Genomic DNA, 22939 nt, shown 5'->3' on the forward strand with positions numbered 1-22939 from the left:
AGCAGGCACCTCCGCTCTTTCAGATTCATCCACATAACTGCTTTCTTCCTCTACTTGTGTGTCTTTTGCATGTACTGCCTGCTTCCCTGGGCCTGATCTTCTCCTTCCCATAGGATCCTTACCACTTTGGCCAGCTCGAAGAGTAGTGAAAAAAGCAGGATAAAGAGAATGGCAGAGGATTTGGTCATCGCGTAGCTGTAGGGACCAAAATACACTATCAGCCTCCTCCACTGCAGTCCTTCCCAGCAAAATACTGCTAGGAACCACCAAATCATCCACTTCTACTGCCAGCAAGCTGTAGTAGATCCTGCGCACTGACCCCACCGAGCCACACGTGTTCAAGAAACAAAGCAACTGGCAAAGCACCTTCTAATTCCAGCCGAGGCTTCCCAGGGAAGATGCTGTTGGTACTCACAGGGAGACAGTGACCTACAGAAAGCTCCAGTTACTTGGCCCAATATCCAAGGAAGTTGATAGAGCTGAAGGATCAAAGAAAAAATCCTGGAAAATGTCTGTTAAAAAAAGCCTGAACAGACCCCTGCTTCTTGACCACAAACACAGAGAGCAAAGCAGACAGAAAAACACAGCGTTGCCCTCAGGTGAACTTTTCAGTACTAGCGTATCTTGGACATCGTCAGCTGCTCCTGTTTCCGCACTGTGATTTCAGCCCGGCTCCACACCACAGAGACGCCGCACGATGGGCACTGCTCACCCTCGCCCTCCCATTCCGCTGCAAAACCCCCAGGGACGCGAGGGTGCCTTCACACGCGGGTGAGGTGCCCTGCGGCCGCCGGAGCTCAGCCAGAGCAGCACGAGCAACAGCGAGGGGATGCCCCGCGGGACGAACAGCCACCGGCTGGAGGAAGGGAGAGTGGTGCTAAATGGCGTTAACTCCAGCTGGAGGCCAGTTCCAAGTGGTGTCCCCAAGGCTCAGTGCTGCGCCCAGCCTTGTTCAATGTCTTCATCAATGACCTGGATGAAGGCTTTGAAGGCACCCTTAGCAAGTTTGTGGATGACACTAAGCTGGGTGGAAGTGTCGATCTGCTGGAGGGTCAGGAGGCTCCAAAGGGATCTGAACAGGCTGGACCGCTGGGCTGAGACCAATGGCAGGAGGTTTAACAAGGCCAAATGCCGGGCCCTGCACTTGGGGCACAACAACCCTGAGCAGCTACAGACTAGGAGAAGTCTGTCTAGAAAGCTGCTTGGAGGAGAAAGACCTGGGGGTGTTGGTTGACAGTGACTGACCATGAGCCAGCAGTGGCCCAGGTGGCCAAGGCCAATGGCATCTTGGTTTGGATCATAAACAGCTTGACCAGCAGATCTGGGGAGGTTCTTCTCCCTCTGTATTCGGCCCTAGTGAGACCGCTCCTCGAATCCTGTGTTCAATTCTGGGCCCCTCACCACAAGAAGGATGTTGAGGCTCTGGAGCGAGTCCAGAGAAGAGCAACGAAGCTGGTGAAGGGGCTGGAGAACAGGCCTTATGAGGAATGGCTGAGAGAGCTGGGGTTGTTTAGCCTGGAGAAGAGGAGGCTGAGGGGAGACCTCATTGCTCTCTCCAACTACCTGAAAGGAGGTTGTGGAGAGGAGGGAGCTGGCCTCTTCTCCCAAGGGACAGGGGACAGGATGAGAGGGAATGGCCTCCAGCTCTGCCAGGGGAGGTTCAGGCTGGACATTAGGAAACAATTTTTCCCAGAAAGGGTCATTGGGCACCTGGCAGAGGCTGCCCAGGGAGGGTGTTGAGTCACCTTCCCTGGGGGTGTTTAAGGGAGGGGTGGATGAGGTGCTGAGGGACATGGTTTAGTGTTTGATGGGAATGGTTGGACTCGATGATCCAGTGGGTCTTTCCCAACCCGGTGCTTCTATGATTCTATGAAGCAACAGCGCCGCTGCCCCGAGCCCGAGGGGTCCCTGTGAGGGGAAGCGGCAGGGTGTGGGCGGCAGGGGGAGACGCGCAGGGGCGGGAGGGGCCTGCACGAGGTGGGCCCGGAGCAAAAGAGGCGGAGGCGGCGGAGCAGGACTGGTTATTATTGTGGCTGCAGAGCGGCGGGGCTCGGGTCCCTCAGCCGTAGTGGTACACGAAGTCATAGCTGCTGGGCTCCTTGGGGATGGGCGGCGGCGCCTCGGGGATCTGGATGTTCTCCAGGTCCAGCAGCCTCAGCTTCATCTCCATGCTGAGCAACGTGTCCAGGTCGCTCTTGGTCAGCTCGCTGGACATGTCCTTCCCCAGCAGAGCATTCAGGCCGTCGATCCAGATACAGTACTGTGGGGAAAAGATCCTTCACAATTCCAGGCACCAGTGATGGTCTATGTCGAACCTTTCCATCTCTGCAACCATCGGAGACGCTCCCGTACAGCTCAGAAACGGGAACCGTGGGAGGGAGTTAACCCATGGGGGACAGGAAAAAACCCACCCCCAAAACAGTGCCCACAGGGAATTCCAATGGAAGGCTGAAGCCCAGAGGTAAGCAGGACCCCATGGGTCCAGGAGAGGGACAAGAGTTTCTGCTGTGGTAGAACAAGAGAGGAAAGCAAAGCTATTTTAGGCATCAGCATTCTTATGGAATGGGGAAGGTGGGGACAACTGACTGCATAGGAGGAAAGAATGGGCAGTCCAGACTGAGGGAAATTGGTGAAGGAATGATTGGTTTTTTAAAAAAGAAGGTAACCAGTTTTTAAAAAAAAAAAAAAAAAAATCACACTAAGCATTGGTAACATTTTCCAAGAATGAACCTGGTGGGAGACATCCTGCTCAGGCTTTTTACTAGAAGCCACTGATCCTTCTTTTAATTGTTTTATATTCTACTGTTTAGCCACTATGTTTCTTACCTCATATTTATTAGGTGCAATGAAGTTCAAGGTCTCATCAGGATCGTACAGTATCGAGAAGGCCAATTCTAACACTTCCTGAATGGAAAAGAATCTTTCACTCACGGACTGAACAAACATCACAGCGCCTTCTGCCTGCTGACCACACCCAGAGGAGCTGCCTAGCTGCCACTCAGTGCACTTCCCTGTATCAGTGTTCCCAGCAGCTCTGAACAGCCTGGAGCACAAACAGCATGCTCACAGCACCCATCAATCACAGATAAGCACCAGGGAAAGGCCCAGGTATGAAATACGCTTTGCAAACAATCACCTGCAGCATAGAACATCATTTGCTCCTGGTGCTTGCTGTCAGTCTTCAGCTCTATAGCACTGGATATTAATTACAGGCAAAAAGGGAGCACTTACCTTGTTCTGTTTCAGTGCACTTTTCTCCTTCATGTGTGGACAATCCTTCCCTGTGACAACAGCTTTGATGTCTGCAACTGGAACTAACAGTGAAAAAGTGAAACTTACAAACAAGAAATCCTAACTATGAAAAGAGAACTGTTTTGTCTTTGCAATCAGCATTGTTCCTGTTCTTGTAGCTTGTTACTGAAGTTTTCCAAAACACATTCACAGCAACACATCCCTAGTCAGCTGTTACAGGAAATATAAAGCAATTCCAAGACTCAGAGGATCTGGGCAAGGACCATAAATTGAGCAGTCAGGGCTTCAGCCGCAGCTCTTTTTCTCTCATCTCTAGGCTGGTACTCAAAACAGCCTCAGATGGCAGAACACAGAACACTGTACAGTGTGCTCTGAGATCGGGACTTACTTTTTTCCTGTAGAGATTCAAAGGTCACTTCCCCCTGGGCATTATCTTCCAGATCACCATAATGTAGCACCTTGTGATTCAGAGCCAGGCGACAATACCAAAACCTTTCTGGAACACACGGGGTAGGGTAAGCTGAGCAAGATCATCCACAGAAGGTCTCACAGCCACTACATTATAGTCACCCATCCGATCCCTCTACTCCCCCAATTCCTCTGCACTGCTTCCTGTTTGTGAGGGAATGGCTATATCCTTGGAAATTATTATCTGTTCCATCCCAAACACCCGGCTGGTATAGACAGCCTAGGTAACTAGCTTTCCATTCTGGCAACATGCCTGGTGACAGATTAATCCACTAGACTTTATTTATCTAAAGTTTTCCACATTAAAAAAAATGCAGTAGGTGCTGTCACCTTACCTTGTCTTCTGCGATTTCCAATTTTTCTAAAGCTACTTCCCTCACAAAGCCTGTTCAGGCGCTGCTGCTTTATCAGCTCCAAGATCTCAGGTTGGATTTTCTCTCTCAGTTCCCTGATAATCAAATTGGAAGAATAAGTAAGCAGAAAATGGAGATAAGAGCAAACACAGAAGTGCTAGGCACTTACACAATAGGTGGTGACTGGAAGTCATCTTGGCTCATTCTCTCTGACTGGCGTAGTCGGAGAATCTCAGAATAACTCAAGCTGCGCAGTTTGCTCTTGAACTGGTCCAAGGAGTTTGGTTTAGAGGGGAGAGCCCGCGTGATCTGTTCCCTTACAACCTGCATAACCTAAAGAGGTTGGAGAGGGAGAAAAGCAAGTCACGTTCTTGCTGCTTAATGGCAGCAGAGAACCAGGGTACAGCTCAGTGGCAGCAAAGAACTGACACAGAATAGCCAGGGCCAGGAATGTCAACATACTAGTGACTTTGAAGATCCTGAAAAACAAAGAATGACTTCAGCTCATACTAAAGAGGAGTTAGACCATCCTTCCTTACACCCCACATCAATGCCCTGCCATACCTTCTGTGCCCTACTCTCTGACCAAGTGTACAAGCTGAGTGAACACATGCTGCACTGCAAAATGTTGTACAAAAATACCTCTTCTTCACTCTGACCTTATTAAAATCTTCTGCTGTCGCCCTCATTTCTTTCCAGGTCTTGTTCAACAGCTGGATGCAGATGGCAAATAGCTCTTCAAATGCACGATCATGGGTGAAAAACATGGGATGATAGTCATTTCGTCCTTCATTGGCTTCAGGAAGAAACAGAAACCACAACCATGTGAGCACATTGCACAAGAGCTTCTACAAGTAACTAAAACCCACTACAGTGACAGAAACCAGATGGTATACAATAGTACTAATTCAAAGAGATTAAGGCAGTTTGATGCTTCATCTCCCCACAGACTGTCTATACTGGGAATGGCAACTATCTCCATGCTTCACCATGCAAACCGCTGTGACTCGTGTGCCTTTTTCATACAACTCCCGCAAATGACTGCTTGCAGTTGTTTCCCACTCTCTGGCAGAATTTCTTACACTGGTTTCGTTGTCTCAGAATGCTGCTTTAAGACTGTCAGAGCTACTAAACTTTTCTCAATTTCATGACGGTTTCTAGAGTGGTTTTTTTTTAGTACAGCACCCTGCTCAGTCTTCAGGAAGTGAACTTGAGGTACAAATGCTTGTGAATATTGGGCAGCCCATAAGCTACTTCCAGAAGCATCAGCCCGGCAACTCAGAAAGCTGGGGTAATAAATAGTACTTACGGAGCTCCCCAACTTGCAGGATCTCACAAAGCATCCTGGTAAGCTCAATGGCACTTCGCCCGAAGGGACACTCATGCTTATCTTCTCGACTGCTGTTCTCCAGAACAATCTACACGAAGAGGATGCAACACACACTAAAACCAGCTGCTGAGATGTTTGTATCTGCAAAAACCAGCAGATTCATTTACCCTGATATAGGTGTCCTGATGAAATTTGGCCAAGTAGAGCATGTTGTCCAATGCCAGCATCCCTGGAGGAGTCTGAGTAAAATCCATGGCTGGATTGATGTGATTCTGTGTGTAGAAAGAAACCAAACCCAAAATTAGCTCAAAGAAACTGTGTAAGAACATTTTCTGAATGAATTGTACAATCGCCTGTCCATCAAGCGCTCCTCCACATCTATCCAAGAGATTAACCTTGGACATGTGCTGACTACGCTATCCAAAATTCCTAGAAGAGAGTCTGATTCCAAGTTCTTCATAGAATAGGTGCGTATGGTAAGTAAACGCCTCCAAAGAACATGCCTAATGAGCCCTGGTATTGCATTAGCAAGTTCATAATGATCTTCCCCGGGAGTCTGAGTGTAGCTGAATTTCTAAAACTCTGGTACAGAAGTATGGTGAAGCAAACACTATTTCTGTTCATTATTTCCCCACAACTCTGATGCAGGTTGCTTAGATTGCCTTTACACGCTTCACAGTCAGCACTCCCTGTAGATGCATACAGTGAATCCCAGCATCTTGTAGTCCTTGGTGTACATGGCTTTGCGTTTTTCTGTTCCACTGCCAGGGACGGTGTTGCTGTCAGACTCTGCATCGAATGCAATTCTTCTCAACTCAAATATGATGTCTCTCTGTGCCTGAAGAACAGAAGGCAGGGAAATGGTAACATGCAATCAATCACGGGGGTAGTATTTTCACATAATGCACTAACCCACCTCTCTCTCAAGAGCTCACACAGTGAATACAGTGAGATGCCAAAGGTCATTAACTTTATGTAAGAAGAGGCAATCCATTTCAAAAGTACGCGTTTCAGTATACTGGGAAAGTGTAATATTCATTTGCATTTTCCTTTAACTGCCCCAGTGCTAAGGCATTTCTCACTCAAGGCAACAACACATCTAAGAACTGTTTAACAGACATATGAAAAATGCCCAGCTTCTTTGTATACTGCAAGGAAGCAGATAAAAGGATGTGTCCTCCATAAAGGTGGAGTCCAACAGCTGGTATCACACTGGTCAAGAAAGCAATAAGTGGCTTCCAGCGACCACTTATGTCTCTGAAAGTCCCACAGCATACAGCAGGGTTTTCATGAGCACACTGTAATCTCAAGGACTACAATATGAGGGGTGGTTTTTAAACTTTATGCGCAATCTGTTGCAAATTCTATGGAGCTAAGAAGCTCAGGAATAAGGCTGCTTGTACAACCCATTTTATCAGATCTTACTCTTACCTGATCATTGGGATCCATCTTGGTCATCATTCTCTCTTCCAGGAGATTAAAGGTCAGGACCTGTAGCACATAGAGCTGATGTGCCATTTCTGTTTTAATTGGGCGGTTTCCTCTGATCACATGCTGCAAAATAAAGGATAAGGTAGAAATAAAGAGAATACTAATACTGCAGGCATATGCCAGGCTCCATAAACATCTCTGTATATGAAGATTCAGCTGTTTAATCTCCATATTCCATCAGAAGCGTAACAATAACTCTCTCTAACAGCAGAAAGCAGCGCCCTAGTAACTTCCTTTTGAACAAGTGGCTCCAATTTCACCTTTGAAAGAGTCACTTTTCTGGAAGGGCCCCAAGGGCAGCAGAATTTACACTCTGCACAGGCGAAACCTCTATAGAAAGCATTCATTTCATCATCATTTCAGACATACTCACATTCAGGATTATAGACCTCAGGTGCTTCTGAGCAAATGCATTAGCCATTTCCTGTTGAGGAATTTAGAAATAAATAAGTGAAATATAAACAAAAAGCCCATATTGTGCAGAAAGGAGAGAAAGAATTAAGCCTGTGAATTGGAGATAGCACTGGCACACAACAAAGTGCCTTTACTATAGACTGTCAATATATCAAGTCATCTCACCACGAAGCAAGTGTGGAGTTGGGACACAAAGGTCATTTTTATACAGTATAACTCATGGACGGCCACCCTACAAAACATCATCAATGTGGAGAAAGGCACTAGGGCAGTCAAAGATCAGAAGAAAATTTATCTTAACACTGGTCACCTAAAGGTACTTCAATATGAGGAGATGCGGCAGCAGGGACCATACTGTAGGCTGTCAAGAAGAACCTGTCATCTACAAGAGGTTCCTTCCATCACCATTTCACAGCCTAGGCATACACCCAAGAGAACAAGGGCAAGAGGTAACATAGTTAACTCTTGAGGAAGCAGCGTTCGGGTCTCCTTCCTCTCAAAAAATCCCTCTGAAATTAACACTTCCTTTGTTGCAGTTCCTAAAGACACATTTAGAAGTCAGTTTAAGAACACTTTTCAGAAGCATTTCAGTTTACAAAAATAAAGGGTAAATAATATTCATGCATAATGAAAAGCTTCCAATGAAAAGCAGTGGCACAAGCGCTAATGTAAAGATGGAATATTATCAGAAGTTTGCTGTTCTAAGCAAAATCTTTGGGTAAGAAAAATCTGTTTGGCAAAACATCATCTGGAAGAGTCTGAGATCTCTTCACATTCCTGTGCAGCGCAGACTGAGAGCTGGAAGCAGATGTGCAGTCTTAAACAATTACACTCAATCAGCTGTACATTCTGAGCAATCCCAGACTGTTCCAACTGCTCATATCAACTCCTCTTGACAAGTTTTAAGGGGTCTGGTAAAACGTGTATAATAGCTTCATTCCAAGTCCCTGCTATCACTTTTGCTCCAGACAGAAACCTCCTAAACCAAGAAAGTGATATACTGGCTGATAGCCAAGCCATAATGGCTGCAAGTTCAGCAGCACTCATGTTACAACCAAAATGAGTCAGTGCTCCAGTGGAAGATACCTAAGCAGCATCTAGATGATGCAGGAAGTGGCTTTGGAGATAATACATTGCCCTTCGAGTCATCATTTTTCACTATGATTTGTGAGACATAGTACGAGAACAAGGCCTGTCATTAGGATTTGTTCACACATGCAACGCAAAGAATCCTTGCTCTGAAGGAATTAGTTTCTACATGGGATGAAGTAACAGGTGACTGAAGCAGATAAACAGGGGGAAGGACAAAGACAACCAAACAATTCTAAACAGCATAGTAAGAAGCATGAACATGCACACAGCCTAACCACTGCTAAGGGATCTGTGTTCTGCTGAGCCCAATAACGCCAGTTTGCTGCTTGATGGGGGTCACAATCATTTACATCAGAAGAGATGTCTTGAGATAATCTAGTCAAACTCCCCTGGTTCAAGCATTGTCAGACAGAGCAGGTTGTACAGGACTGTGTCCAGTCAGATTTTTAATTTCTCCACTATTTCTCTGGGTAACCTATCCTGGGGTTTGAACGTGCTCATATTATTTTTTGTTTGTTTGCATGTGTTTGTATGTCTGTGTGTTCAGGTGGAATTTCTTGGGTTTTAAGCTCTGCCTGTTGCCTGTCAGCAGGCACTACCGAGAAGTCAGGCTCCCTCTTATTTATTGCCTTCCATCAGATATTTATACACATTGATAAGACCCCCTGAGCCTTTTCTTCTTAAGGCTAAACAATCCCAAATCTTGCAGCCTCTATTCCAGTCCTTTCACTACCTTCATGACCCTTTGTGGTCACATGGGCTGTGTTCAAGGGGAAAAGAGAAGCGACAGATCCCTTGGAATTCTGTTTGCTATGAAGTTTAGTATCTTGGCCAAATTACCAACAGAGGAATACATTCTTCCTTATTTTCATGTGTTAAGCATGCCCATTCATTTTAGAAATTATGTAGCATTTGTGGGGACCACAGTTTCCCTCCTGAGGGCACTGCATTCCTGGCAAAAGTGCAGCATTCTCTGTGCCACCCAGAAAAATCTAAAAACTGTACCAGCATCTCAAGGTACAGCAGGTTCTAGATCAACCTGTTAGCAAGAATGGCAACTCCCTTGAAGACAGCATAGGGCAAAAAACATTCTTATAGTACAATTCCCAAAGGGAGAAGTCACAGATTAGGCAGAATGTACGCGCTAGCCCCTAGTCAGCACCAATTTTTGTGACTGCTCTTCACAGACAAACAGCTTTGTTTCAGAAGGACGCAGCTGGATATGAACTGTCATTAACACGATATTTGGGGTATAAAATCAGGCTGTAGTAAGTTTAAGGAGATCCAGACTCCTACAGAACTAATACTAGTTTTAAAATTGGTTCACCTGGTTAGTTTTGTAGTATCAGTTTCCTTTTACAATCATCTTTATTGTCTTGTGTGCACAATAAGCCATTCAAGGTTTCTCCTGCTACTGATTCTTCTCCCCTTCACAATCCGAGTACCTCCCCAGGAGTCCTCCCGCTCTTCTCCATAGGCTCATCCACTACCTGAAGCCTATATCCATCACTTCTGAGATAAAAGGAGGTGTAACTGGGGAAAAGCTAACATGACTAAAATTCTGCATGACCAGCCCCCAAGGCTCGAGTTACTTACAGTGATGGGCAGGTCTAGCGGGTTAAGCAGCTTGTCCTGCTGGCAGAAAGCAGAAAGAGGCACAAAGAGAAGCAGATAGGATTTAGCTCAGAGTCCAGAAATAAGGCACAAACGGGGTACTAGAGAAGAAAGGCTTAACACAGCAAAGCCGCACAATACAGACATGTACACATCTTGTAAGTAGCTGAGATCTCTGGAGTTTCCTCGGCACTAGACAGGCATTTGATTTGCCAGCAGAAATACCCCTCTATGACTTAAAATAGATCCCTTTGCTGGGGAGGGAAGGTGGGGTGCTTGTTCAGGAAGTACATACAATCCCAGGGACTCTGCCCAGCCTATCTCTACCACACAGAATTAACCCTCCTCAAAAACAATCGTCATGCTGTATAGAGGATTACTTTCTGTCTTTCAAGGCCTTGCAGACTCCTTTCTGAGCATCTCCTAAACATAGATGTGCCACTCCACAACACATTATTAATGGGATGGTACTTTTTCTCCTACGTTGCCATGCTGAAACAGCTATGAAAGTTCTTGGCAAGACCTGAGGTCCTCCTTGCTCTGACAGAACAGTTTTGAGGTATGAAGTAAACAGCCAGTCAGTAACCATTATTCAGGTTTAATAACAAAAAGCAAGAACAAACCTGTCTCTTGTCCTCAGGCGCCTTTAGGAAGAGGGCATTGATCAGGGCAATGGCATATGTCTGAATCTCTTGATTTGAGCTGCAGAAACGAAAATGGGAGGATCATAACAGAACAGACAGTACAGAACACCACACCTTGCTGCTTTGGTTGCACCGTGAGGACATTTACTGCAGCTATCTTGCATTCCAACAGAAAAGCAGGATTCAAGTAATCCACTTTCATGCCACTCAACTCTTCGTAAGGCCTGGAAAAATCTCACAGAAATCACTGACTGATACCTCCATTATTCAGAAGATAGTGTAGATCACAGCCCCACGGAGCCTGGAGTTCAGCACCACCAGAGTTTGTTTCCAATGCTGAAACCACTTCTGTAAAGCCTAGTTATACTGCAGTCTGATATATGGCTACAGATCCCCTTTGTCAATGGAAGCCACCAAAGGCAAAAGGAACGTAGGGGGAAGCAAGCCTCTCTCTACCACATTGCCTTCCACCTTCAATAGCTGGGCCCAACCCACACGTCTCACATATTTTCACTGAAGACCTTTTTCAGGTAAAGGGTCCTTAATCCCTTCTGAGATCATGCACTGTCTGTGGTTTTACCTGTGTGCTTTGAATAAGCTTTTACTAAAATAGAAATTATAAAGCTCAAAGAACATATACTTTTTGCAAAAAGAAGTTGCTGCAGAGTTCATGAGAACTTTTTTTCTGTTAATCAAGTTCAAATTCATAAACACCCTAAGTGCACAGTGACACCAATGCAAAACATATAATTTTGTTAAACTACTGTTTGTTGATTAATATTAACCATATTCACAAATGGTGCTTTTCCACATTTCCACAATTAATAGGCTTGAGGGAGAAAAAAGTACTTAAAGCAATAACAAATGCATGCTTTTTTTTTTACAGAAGAGAACTTCCTAAAAAAACAGATATTCATTTGTCAGTTCAATTGGAAAGAGAGGAATAGGAGGTGGAGAAAAAAAAGGCAGGAAATGCTGCTGTTTTATTCCTTAATATGCAGAACAAAAACCAGAAGATAATGAGCTTCCATATTCTAGCAGAGACAGTTTAAAGAGTGGTGAAGGTGAAAGATGACTGGATGCAGCTTTGGGAAGCTGTTTCAGTAAAATGTGTGTTTGGTGCTAACACTGAACATACCTGTGCAGTTGTTAAAGCAAAATATTTTTGTTGGAGACATCTACTCATTTACCCAAGTGCTTCCAGAACACATCTTTCAGCGTTTTAAATGTAAAAGGATGTGTTTACAGATTAGCAGATAGTCATAAAATTTAAATCACACGGCTGTTGGGTAGACACTTACACTTGCAGATGAGAAATGAGCTGCCCCACGGTGATCTCTTCTGCTATCTTCTGATATAGAGTCTGACTGTTTAGCACCATGCTTTCTAGAATGGCTAGGGACCGTTGGAGGATGGAGACATCTACCATAGGCTGACTCACATACCCTGCAATCTAAAAACAGAGAAATCAGCAGGTTAGTGCACATCCAGTAAACCTTGTGATGAGTGAGACAAGATAAGGGAGAAAAGGCTCAGAAAGCTGGGTGCACAGTGCTCTCAGTGAATATTCAGTTCTCAGAGTCATCTTGCTCTTTCTGGAAGCTTCTTTAAAGCACAAAAAGAAATAGCACTCACTCTATCCAGACTCACCTGTTTGATGAAAGTTATTGAGACCATGTCCCACGAAACAATACCATGGTCCATGAGCTCCAAGAAGGCAGTCAGGGTGAAAGCCAACATCTCACTGTAACTGCGAAAGTGAAGAATGCAGTTACAAGAGATCCAGTAGCAAGGAAAAAGCCTGTCCAAGTTGAATAAGCTGTGTAAGAGAAAAATGTCACCACCATCACCTAATAAAACAGGCTACAGTTTGGGAGCTGAGGAAGCAATAAAGTATTTGCATTTATGAAGATAATTTTATTGTTTTATGGACTCATAAGAACCAATTACAACTAGGAATGATAGGTTTGCCCCATGGCTGCACCATGCTGGATATGTGGGTGCCAGCAATGCTGTGATGAGCCCACTACTGACTGGCCAAAGAGGAGCTGGTGGCACTTCTGTGTAAGACCATTAAAGAAAGGGTAAAAAATGCTACAGAGCAACTGTGTGGGAGAAGCAAAAAAACCAAGGGAGAAACAGCCCTGCAGACCTCAAGGTTGGTGAAAGAGGAGGGGAACGGTGTCCTGTTGAAGAGGGGGAGTGAGAGAGTGGCTTGGTGGGCTGCTGGCAGCCAGCAGAGGTTAACCCACCATAGCACTGAAGGTCTCTGAACAGATCAAGAAATCAGAATGAGAACAGTTAAGTGCAGCTCCTGGATGTTTAAGATTTTTATGAGATGCTTCACTAAAGCATTTTGAAAAACCCAAACCACTCAGCTGCTACAAGGTAAAACCAAAAGCCTTTTCTCGCATTAATAACTGACTGAAAGACAAGAAGCAAAAGGGTAGAAATTAAATGGTCAGGTTTCAAACTGATGAAAAGTTACAAACAAATTTCTCCACAACAACACAATAGTATTGAAAAAAGCTGAGAGCCAGGGGAAGCATGGAAAGAACAATCAGCATTCCGGAGTGGCTGCCATAGTCGCAGTGCTAATGGACTAAGACTACCACTAAGAAAGGCACAGTTAAGGGTTGATATGAAAGAGAGATCTGTACGGTTATGAATGGTATGGAAAAGACAGAAGAATTTACAATTTCTCATAACAAATAAGGTAACATGTTTAAAATAAAGGAAGTATTTCTATATTCTAGGACAATTAACTGTAGAACTTCATTTCCGCACAGTGCTGTACATGTCAAAAAGATAAACTGTTGTTAAAATGAAGAAGAAAAATCTATGGAAAACACACCCAAAAGTTCTTGAAACTAAGAGAAACAATTTCTGCTAAGGCAATCCAAAAGTTGAAAACTGTTGCAGATTGAAGACTGATACTTTCTCTGCTATCAGTTCTTCAGCCCTTTCTGTTTCCTAAGGTAAACAAACAGACCTTTGGCCTTCATAGCAACTCTTCTGATGCTGGAAGTCAGAAAGCACTGACCACACACACAAGAGCCAGCAAAATGCTTGCTGCTGACTGGCACTGATCCACCACTTGTTCCACGGGAATGTTCTACATTCAACTCCATGTGGGTTTTTCACAGAATGCCTTCTCCTTTTGACCACAGAGTAACTACTAGAGGAGATTTTGACCACAAGAAAGGTAATAAAAGTAGTTTAAATTATCGGTGACCTTTCAACCGAGGTTTCACACATCGTAAGCGTCTCCTCTTTTGCCTCATGATGTTTAACAAACGACTAGAAATACTTTGTCTCAATGAATGGACCAGCATTTGCTATGAAGTTAGTTAGCTGCTGCCACTATAGCAAGGAAAATTAGCCCCTTATTTGAGGCCCAGTTCCAGAGTCCTGGAATAAAGGAAACTTACTGGGACAGAAGCTTGGTCCCGCTCTCCACAAGCCGTGTCAGCATTGTAATCCCTTCCATGTTGATGAACTCTGTGGCAAAGGTCACATCTGCTGAAAGTTTAGCAAGTTCCTTCATGGCATCCAGTCGGGCTTCCATACTGTGCGACTGGATCCTCTCCATCAGCTGGCGAGCTGCCCTGGACTGTAAGGAAAGAGGGATGATGCCAGGTACAGGCTGAGCTGTGGCAGCATCAGCGTTCTGTCAGCAGCCCCTGGATGGGCAGAGAAAGCGCAGCAAGGGCAGAGACACTAGCAATGACAGGGAAGTAGCAGCAGTCAGCAGGTCTAAGACAGACTAAAGAAGGCTGCACTCAGCAACAGCTACAGTTCAAGCATCCAAAGGAAAGCTACACACCACAAACAGGAAGGAAAACAAGAGGGTGCACTTCATTGTGCAGGACAGCCCACAAAAAAGGTAAGCCCCAGCAATTTGAGGAGAAAAAGACAAGAAAGCTGAGAGGCAAGAAACAGCCTGTCATACGAGGACAGCCATCGAGACAGAGGGATGTGAGCCAGCACTTACTGGGGAGACCGCCAGCTGTAGGATAGTTCCATTCTTAATGTCACAGCGAGTCTGAAAGTAAACATAAACTTTTAAATTGCAGAAAAGTGAAGGGAAAGAATGCAGCAGGATCTACAGTGCACATTCGTATGCACATGTAAAGGGGTTCCTATACCACACAGCCCTGCTCATGATACTGAACTGCGTCACTAGGTCCCTGCACCTACAGGCATGCAAAGGGAGAAGCGCAAGGCTTCTCAGTGGAATGACACCATTCAAGTCAGTATTTCTGATAGCAGAGATGCTGCCCCTCAAGGATTAGTGACAGTATTATTCCATAACACTCATTAGTCCAAGGCTTTCTGCACTCTTGCCCAGGACAGCAGCACACTGCTGCCTCTCACACTGACCTGCTCTGTGATGTACAGCTGAGGACCATCCGCATACCGTAAGGTGTAGTATTCAGGGTTTGGCAACGACCACCTGGCAGAGGAAGAAGGATACATAAGCTTCTTCCTCCTCTTTTATCTGGATATCCATTAGGAACAACAGCTTGATTCCAGGAGCATGGAAGAGAGCTCTCAAGCAAAGCTTTAGCAAAGGGAAATTAGTTCTCCCAAAGAGGAGAGAAAACACCTTACTCCTGAATGGGACTTCAGCCTATTTTAAGTCAAGCTATGGAATGTCTGAAGAGTCCTGCACTTCAGGGGCCAGTCCTCAGAGACACTGACCCTATGGGCATAGATATGCACACACTCAGACCTGGATGCCAAGCCCCTGCTATCCAGGAGAACCTTTTCTTCCCAATTTAAACTTGGCCCATTCCATGGCCAAAACTGGCAGCAGGCAGCATGGATCATGCTAGCAGCACATTGACAAGCAGAAAGACTTTGTACGATACCCCAGCAAGGACTGTCACGAAGACAGACTTCTCCATAAGGGCACCCAGAGAACTACTCACCCATCACAGACCTCCTTGATGATGGATGCAAGAGGCCTTTTCTATAATAGAAAGAGAGAGTCCTCAGCAGCCATATTCCCTTCAATCAGAAGGAAATACTGCCCACTTCTATGTCCCCCACGTTCCACTATCAAGTTTGTGGTGCATTTCCTCCCCCACCTGCTTACCAGGCCTCACCTGATCTATTTCCAGCAGCTGGGCATTGGCACCTGGCCACTCAACAGCTACTTTCACAATGTCCGAAGGTGGCGGCATTGCTCTGGACTCCTCCAAGTGCCTTTACAACAGCGTGCTCCTCCACACCTGTCAAAAGAAAGGTTAGCGAGCAGCTCTCTGAAAACTATTCCAGTTGTTACATTGCACCAAACACCAAGCTTCAAAGCTCTACGTAAGACCAGCCTAATGGCTTGCTGGGCCTGCTAGGGACAAAACATCCAGACCTCATACTAAAAAAGCACCTTATGAGACAATATGTCCAACCTTATCACCTAAGGAATATTTCTGAGGGTTTGTTGGGGTACTCATACGAGAAGGAGAGCCACTGCTCAGCAAAGCCCCATCTCCCACCCATGGTCTGTAGTGCCAGGTCTAGTAAAGCAATAGCTCAGCTACCATCTGTAGGTGAAGAGGGAACATACTGTCCTGGCAGCCTTCCTCCCACAGACTGGTGTTTACTGATGCCTCATTCATATTCGTTGGACACCTTGATCCACCCAAGATACCCAAACAGGCTTCTAGGAAGAGTAGCAATTTTATCCCATTCCTTTCCTATAACATCATAAATCCAAAATACGAATACTTATTACAGAACAAAAATAAACTCAGCATTTGCTCTGGCAGTCTACCTTTCACTCCTTTATCTGCCTTAGAGCACAAGCTTGTGTTCAGGGTTTGGTCCCAGACAGCTGTCAGACATGCTGGTTTGCGCTTCATCCGGTAGCAAGAGGCTGTAAAGAAACACACTTGATCAGTTCCTTTTTAATACTCGCCTGGGTGGAGGGAGTAGGCCCGCTCTCTCCCATAGAGCCATAGGGAGAAAGTCCCATGAGAGAGACACCCCTCCCCATCAGCAGCTCTTGGGAACAAAGGCTTCAAGCTGTCAAAAATGAGATCTGACTGGACACAGAAGTAGCACTATCCTTAAGGACTGCTCCTCAGACTCAATTTCAGCATACGCTGAATGAGATGGTAAGCATCCAAGGAACCATTTCCCAGCTCCTACAGAAGCTCCTATTTCCCCTCCTGGAGCAACACAATCTCCCTTTCCCAGAAAAGAGATGAGACAGTGCTGCGCAGGGACATTGTTCATGATTAACGTACTTTCCCAACCTCCTTGATCAACTGGGAAAGAGATACTAAGGTGGAGATTTTCAAATGGCTTTTGCAGCAATGGCTCAAAACAGGTAGAATTCATCAACTAGATCTTTAAGTACACTCTGGTAATTAACAACAAACAAGCAACAATACAGCTCTGCACATATTCTCCAGACAAAGTGCTCGATTTGCACAACACCCCAGACCTGCAGGATGTATAGGTTTCAATCCACTAAGCCTAGAAAGAGAGTTAGTTCTCAAATGGCACGTGAATTCCACTTGCTGTTCTCCACTGAGCAACTACAGCCCATGATGGCCTAAACCTAAAAGCCTGAGAAATTTTAGCCATACAGCATAAGCACATGTCATCACCAACCATAAGATTGGCTTGTGATCACTGAACAAATAATTACATCTCCCACAACTGATCCAGCTCATGACGAGGAACCATCAAAATCCATTAAGCTTTCAAGGCACAGCAAATACACAGTGAAGAGGCAGGGCTCAAAGATCACTCCCTCAACTATTCAGAACTGAATTTGCAACTATTAACTAATATACTCATGAGTAATTAGCATCTAATTACCACTTCTCCCATCAGCCTCTTGGAGTACAGTCATAGCCTTTCGTTTGTACTGCAGTTGTTACTCGGCAAGTGGCTAATGAAGAGCAGAAGGACTCAGTGAGTGGCTAACGAAGAGCAGAAGGAAATCCAGCCCTCTTTATGCCACAACACAGATGCTCCAATTACTGTCAGCAGAAGCCCTTACAGATCTCTACCTTGTTTTCCCCCTTGCAAAGAACAGGCATCATTTGGAGAGAGGAAGGGCACATTAGAACGAACACATGGATGTTATGGGAAATTCTGCAGAAATCATAAAATAATTTATGTTGGAAAAGACCCTTGAGGTCATTGAGTCCAGGTGTGGAATTTTACAATGGATGTTCTGCAGCCCATCAGTGATGTATCTGACAAAACAACCATTCAAAAGCTCTTGGGAAGAACAACAGGCTACATTTTTGCATAATTGTGACTGTCTGTCCCTTACAGGTCTCTCACAGCACAGTTTTCTCACCAATAGCATGTAAGCAATTCTCAGCTTCATACAGGGAGGTGGGCAGGCAAGCTGAAATGCACCAAAGCCAAATGCACTCTGCTTCTGCAGAGACAGCTCCTTCACACACAGCAGTGGTGCAGGGTAGCTGCAAGGCAAGAAGAAACCTGCAGAGCCACGAACAGCACACCCGTTCAAGAGGCTTCTGGGAAGCCGCAAGTCAAAACAACTAGAGTATTTTAAAGAGAATTTCCCCTATTCAGAAATTCAGTCTTCTTTTCATTACAGAGAGAGAACAAAATGTGCTGTGCACAGAATGAAAATGAGGAGGATGAAAGAACATTCAATGAAAAAGAAAAGCTGTCTAGTAGATTCGTGCACTCAACAAGCTGAGCTGCAGCTCTCGGAATCCTGCAGATGCAACAAAACACCCTGGTCAGTTCTCGGCAAGGCCCTGATACAAGGGGGCCAGCCCCTCAGCCAGGTGAGGGGTGCAGAATGGGTCTGGCAGGTGAGCTGGGCTGCCCAGAGCCTGCGGCACAGAAGGACAGACAGCAGAGTCCAGCCGAGGGCTGCTTCTACATCACCTCAGAGAACAGGCAGAGCGAATCACACTCCACAAAGGAAACCAGAGAACCAGGCAGCTCAGTTTCTCTGGAACTCTGCATTCGTCCAAAGGCCTGGCACGCTGCAGTTGTGCGTCGCACCGGGCCCCGGCCCCGCGCACCACAGCGCAGCCGGGCAGGGGCCGCCCCGTAACGCCGACAGGACCCCGGGCAGCAGCGGAACCGGAGGGCGGCGCGTTCGCCCCGCCTGCCAGCCCGGCGCCCGCCGCTCGGCCGAGCCCCGCTCCGCATTCCGGGCGCGGCGCAGCGGGGCTCGTGCTCCGCGGCCCCGAGACGAGCGAACGCGCTTCTCCCGCAGAGCCCGGCAGCGGCGGGCCCGGGCAGGGGGGACCCTGCGCCCCCGCGCTCAGCCGGCTCCGCCGCGGCCGCTCCGCGCTGCCCCGGCCCTCGGCGCCCCCCGGCTGCCGTTCACCCCGCGCGTCACGCACCCGCGGCGCTGCCATGGACCGCGGCGGCGGCGGCGACCGGGGCTGCCGGGCCCTGCGCCGCTCCGGGCGCTCGCTCAGCCCCCGCCGCCCCTCACGGCCGGCGGCAAACCCGGAGCGGCCGCCCCGCCCGCCGGAAGCGGCCCCTGCGTGCGCCGGAAGGGGCGGGGCGCCGGCGAGGGGGCCGCGTGCAGCGGGCGGAAGTGGCGGGCGCCGCGCGTAGCGACTTCCGGGCGGGAGGGAGGCGGAGGCGGCGGGAGCGGGATTCGTGTCAGCGAGAGGAGCGTGGGGAGCCGCAACCATGGTGAGCCGGGCGGGCCCCGCCGCCCTGGGCCGGCTCCCGGGCCCCGCTCGGTGTGACGGCGCTTTCTCTCTTGCAGACGGTGGGGAAGAGCAGCAAGATGCTGCAGCACATCGACTACCGCATGCGGTGCATCCTGCAGGACGGCCGCGTCTTCATCGGCACCTTCAAGGCCTTCGACAAGCACATGAACCTCATCCTCTGCGACTGCGACGAGTTCCGCAAGATCAAGTGAGCGGGGCTGCCGGGCCGGGGGGGCGGGGCTCTGCGTGTGCGACCAGCAGCTCTGATCCGGGGGAGGGGGTGAGGCTCGAGGGTGCTTTGTTCAGTTCTTTTCTAATAACCAAAATCTGCCTCTGCGTGACTCCCACAGTCGCTGTGGTGGCTAAGTATCACGGGCAAAAGATCATGGAGATCACGCGCATCTTGTGTTTAGACTTCACTGGGTGCTCGTTTTGAGGCACATAGAATGCAGGGTACGCAGTAGATTCTCTTCTCTGGAGTAGCCTGGGTTGTCGGTCTGAGGTTGTAGAGAGGAGGGTGCTGGCCTCTTCTCCCACGTGACAGGGGACAGGACGAGAGGGAATGGCCTCAAGCTCCACCAGGGGAGGTTTAGGCTGGACATTAGGAAAAAATTCTTCACAGAAAGGGTCATTGGGCACTGGCAGAGGCTGCCCAGGGAGGGGGTTGAGTCCCCTTCCCTGGAGGCGTTTAAGACACGGGTGGATGAGGTGCTGAGAGACATGGTTTAGTGATTGATAGGAATGGTTGGACTCGATGATCCGGTGGGTCTCTTCCAACCTGGTTATTCTGTGATTCTATAAAGATTCCAGTATTGCGTGTGTGCTGGGGCAAATGGCTGATGCCTTGGTGTACGTGCAGTATTAGCGACAAGCACAGAACAAACGGCTGATGTTCTCATGCTTGCTAGGTTGTTGAGACCTTGGAACCTTTATTAAGACCTGTGGGTTAATAGGAAAGGAATGTACTAGTCAGAAAACACAAATATCAGGGGGACATCTGTGGAAAACAGGGGGGTTGTACTCTGTCGCTGAACTGTGGGATTTTCACGGGTGGAAATTCGCTGGAGTAGCTGTTGCTGGATACAGAAGCACTATATAAGGTTTGCACCCTCTCAATAAAGTTGATCTCAATTGTCGCCCCCATCAACGATGTCCGTGCCTTAATCGCTACGTGGGTCCTGTTGCAAATTCAAGGAACAGCATTGACTTTCTTGTTCTCTGTCTTGCAATATTTTCTTTCTGTTCTCACTAGACCTAAAAACTCGAAACAGCCAGAGCGGGAAGAGAAACGAGTTCTTGGTCTCGTGCTGCTGCGAGGAGAAAACCTGGTGTCCATGACAGTTGAAGGACCACCTCCAAAAGACGTAAGAAGAATGAGTGCAGAGCTGAGGAGAAAGGGAAGGGATGTCTGATAGATTTGCTTCCTTGCAGGGGAACACCACAACGGCACTGTCTCGGGCTACCAGATGCTGTTGTGACTCAGTCTAGCCAATCTCACTACTGAAAGTTGGGATTCCTTGGTGGGCTCAGGCATTAATTGAACAAAGGAGGGCTGTGCGCATCCCTGGAATCTGAGGACACTCGTTTTGATAGATCTTTCTTTTGGGGGGATGTCTCTTTTCAGACTGGAATCGCCCGGGTACCTCTTGCTGGAGCTGCTGGAGGACCTGGAGTTGGAAGAGCAGCAGGCAGGGGAGTACCGGCTGGTGCACCCATGCCACAGGCGCCAGCAGGATTGGCTGGCCCTGTCAGAGGAGTGGGAGGACCATCCCAGCAGGTGAGAATCTGTGCGCCGTTAAAAGCATTGTTTGGATGCTGGGATGGGTTTTAATAGTTGTTACTGATGTGGTGGAATGGAAGACTACAATCTGAGTTTCCGTCACTTGGCAGTTTGAGCCTAGCAAAGCTTTTTTGGTCTGAGGTTTCCCTAGGGAATTCTATCTTATGATGGAAGAAGAGGCTTGAAAAGTGTAGCTTTTTGCACAGAATTCAAGTGGCATCCATTGGTTTGTAGAATTATTTAATGCATTGAGAGGAGACTGGCCTAATTGTCTGAAGGGATAATTTAAATTGTGCTTATTAAGGTTAAGCAGATGGTGTGCTCTCCCTGCCAGCCCGTTTGCTCTGTTTGCAGGTGATGACGCCTCAGGGTCGTGGAACAGTGGCAGCTGCTGCTGCAGCCGCTACTGCCAGCATAGCAGGAGCCCCGACCCAGTACACACCGGGCCGTGGGGGTCCTCCTCCGCCCATGAGCAGAGGAGCTCCTCCTCCAGGTAAATTACTCCTTGGAATGAGGCAGCAAGGAGCTTGCACCGCGTGGCAAAAACTGGTATTATGGAAGCTTATTTGGATGTCTTAACTAATGCCTTGAATATTCAGCTGGATTTACGTGCATATTCTTTCTCTGGCTTAAGGGATGATGGGACCTCCTCCGGGCATGAGACCTCCTATGGGCCCACCGATGGGAATGCCACCTGGCCGAGGTGCTCCTATGGGAATGCCCCCACCAGGCATGAGACCACCACCCCCAGGAATGAGAGGTGAGCAAAGGTCGTCTTCAGTGCCTGGAAGCTGGGAGAGGCCATAACATAAATGGAACATGTGAGGGGCAACGTATTCCAGTGCCTCCCCAGTTGTGCTTGTAATAAGGTCTTTTCCAACCTAGTGTTTCTATGAAATACCTTAACGTTTCTATGAAAATGCTTCTGTGCCAAAAATGTGTTCCTAGGGCTGCTTTAGGCATGGGGAAGACATCTGTCTGGCTTAGCCTTGCTGCTGCTTTCCTCTTCAATATTCAGCTCTTCCCTTTGTTCCTAGGACCCCCTCCGCCTGGCATGCGTCCACCAAGGCCATAAGATATCCCGTAGTGTACCTTTGGGCTGTGAGAAGACGGATTAAGGGAATACACCGAGCAGTACCACCTGTCACAGCTTAGCTATGTATATTTTATATTTACTGCTTGTAAAGTTTGCCCTTTTTAATAAAAGTTGTAAACACCAGTCCTTGGAGCCACTGTTGTACTGTTCCAGGAGCACAGCTGTTGCCTTTCACTGCTGCACTTTGGTTACCCCAATAGAGCAGGGTTGAAGCAAAAAACCACAGTTTGTATCCACAGCTCAGAATTCATGGCTGGCCTGGGCCACTTTGGTCCTTTAGGTCTGTATCAAAGAAATTTAGCAAGGCTGATGAAAAGAAAGTTGTTGGGATGGTGGAGATAATAAAAATTCGCAGAGTCCAACAGTTGAGTTACTGATCTTAATTCTCCCTCATACAATGGTGCCTGTATGAGGAATAGTGATCCTGGTGCTGTGTGTTAGGCTGCAGTAAACCTGTTAAGTCTTTATGGGAAGCTGCATTGCTTCTAGTCAAAAAAACAAAAAAACAAACCAGGATGAGCAAACTTATCATTAAGACCTGCCCTTTCTCTGGCTGTGGTCTTCCATTCTTGCCTCAGCTTACAGCTCCCCCTCAGTAATCCTTTCCTCCGCAGCCTCTGGGAGCTGTGCTTTCATGCTTCCCTCTGAAGCCATCTTTGTGACACACAGCCTGAAAAACTTCTCCCTGTTTTAGAAAGAGGCTCTGCTGCTCAGCCACGTTAGTTTG

The 22939-nt window shown here is 47.3% G+C and overlaps 2 protein-coding genes across 4 annotated transcripts; one reads left to right on the forward strand and one right to left on the reverse strand.

Moving 5' to 3' along the window:
• Positions 1–2005: 2005 nt before the first annotated feature.
• On the reverse strand, positions 2006–19113 carry ELMO2 (engulfment and cell motility 2). 3 transcript variants are annotated; one of them, XM_069871483.1, is made up of 23 exons: positions 19016–19113; positions 16438–16539; positions 15770–15895; positions 15593–15633; positions 15042–15114; positions 14653–14703; positions 14090–14271; positions 12309–12402; positions 11960–12111; positions 10638–10716; positions 9997–10032; positions 7268–7318; positions 6835–6957; positions 6107–6241; positions 5571–5675; positions 5383–5491; positions 4733–4869; positions 4243–4406; positions 4056–4168; positions 3641–3748; positions 3232–3314; positions 2827–2904; positions 2006–2260 (listed from the first exon to the last, which is right to left on the reverse strand). In XM_069871483.1, exons 3-23 carry the CDS (start codon positions 15845–15847, stop codon positions 2060–2062), a joined length of 2193 nt encoding a protein of 730 aa, XP_069727584.1. In that variant the 5' UTR covers positions 15848–15895; positions 16438–16539; positions 19016–19113; the 3' UTR covers positions 2006–2059. The 3 variants fall into 3 exon arrangements, with proteins under 3 accessions (XP_069727584.1, XP_069727583.1, XP_069727585.1); XM_069871482.1 differs by having other exon boundaries at positions 12309–12408; XM_069871484.1 differs by lacking the exon at positions 9997–10032 and having other exon boundaries at positions 12309–12408.
• Positions 19114–19222: 109 nt separating this feature from the next.
• On the forward strand, positions 19223–22335 carry SNRPB (small nuclear ribonucleoprotein polypeptides B and B1). Its single transcript, XM_069872086.1, has 7 exons — positions 19223–19316; positions 19393–19544; positions 20589–20700; positions 20961–21113; positions 21471–21609; positions 21751–21876; positions 22154–22335. Exons 1-7 carry the CDS (start codon positions 19314–19316, stop codon positions 22189–22191), a joined length of 723 nt encoding a protein of 240 aa, XP_069728187.1. The 5' UTR covers positions 19223–19313; the 3' UTR covers positions 22192–22335.
• The last annotated feature ends 604 nt before the right edge of the window (positions 22336–22939 follow it).

Source organism: Phaenicophaeus curvirostris, chromosome 18 (genome assembly GCF_032191515.1).
Source record: "Phaenicophaeus curvirostris isolate KB17595 chromosome 18, BPBGC_Pcur_1.0, whole genome shotgun sequence".
NCBI classification, from domain to species: Eukaryota; Metazoa; Chordata; class Aves; order Cuculiformes; family Cuculidae; genus Phaenicophaeus; species Phaenicophaeus curvirostris.

Coding starts and splice junctions, on each gene's coding strand:
- ELMO2 (XM_069871482.1), bottom strand. CDS start 15,847: ATGCCGCCACCTTCGGACATTGTGAAAGTAGCTGTTGAGTGGCCAGGT. Junction 15,634..15,769: donor AGCTGCTGGAAATAGATCAG/GTGAGGCCTGGT, acceptor TTTCTATTATAG/AAAAGGCCTCTTGCATCCAT. Junction 6,242..6,834: donor AGATGGATCCCAATGATCAG/GTAAGAGTAAGA, acceptor TCTGTTCTTCAG/GCACAGAGAGACATCATATT.
- SNRPB (XM_069872086.1), top strand. Junction 20,701..20,960: donor AAGGACCACCTCCAAAAGAC/GTAAGAAGAATG, acceptor GTCTCTTTTCAG/ACTGGAATCGCCCGGGTACC. Junction 21,610..21,750: donor CAGAGGAGCTCCTCCTCCAG/GTAAATTACTCC, acceptor CTCTGGCTTAAG/GGATGATGGGACCTCCTCCG.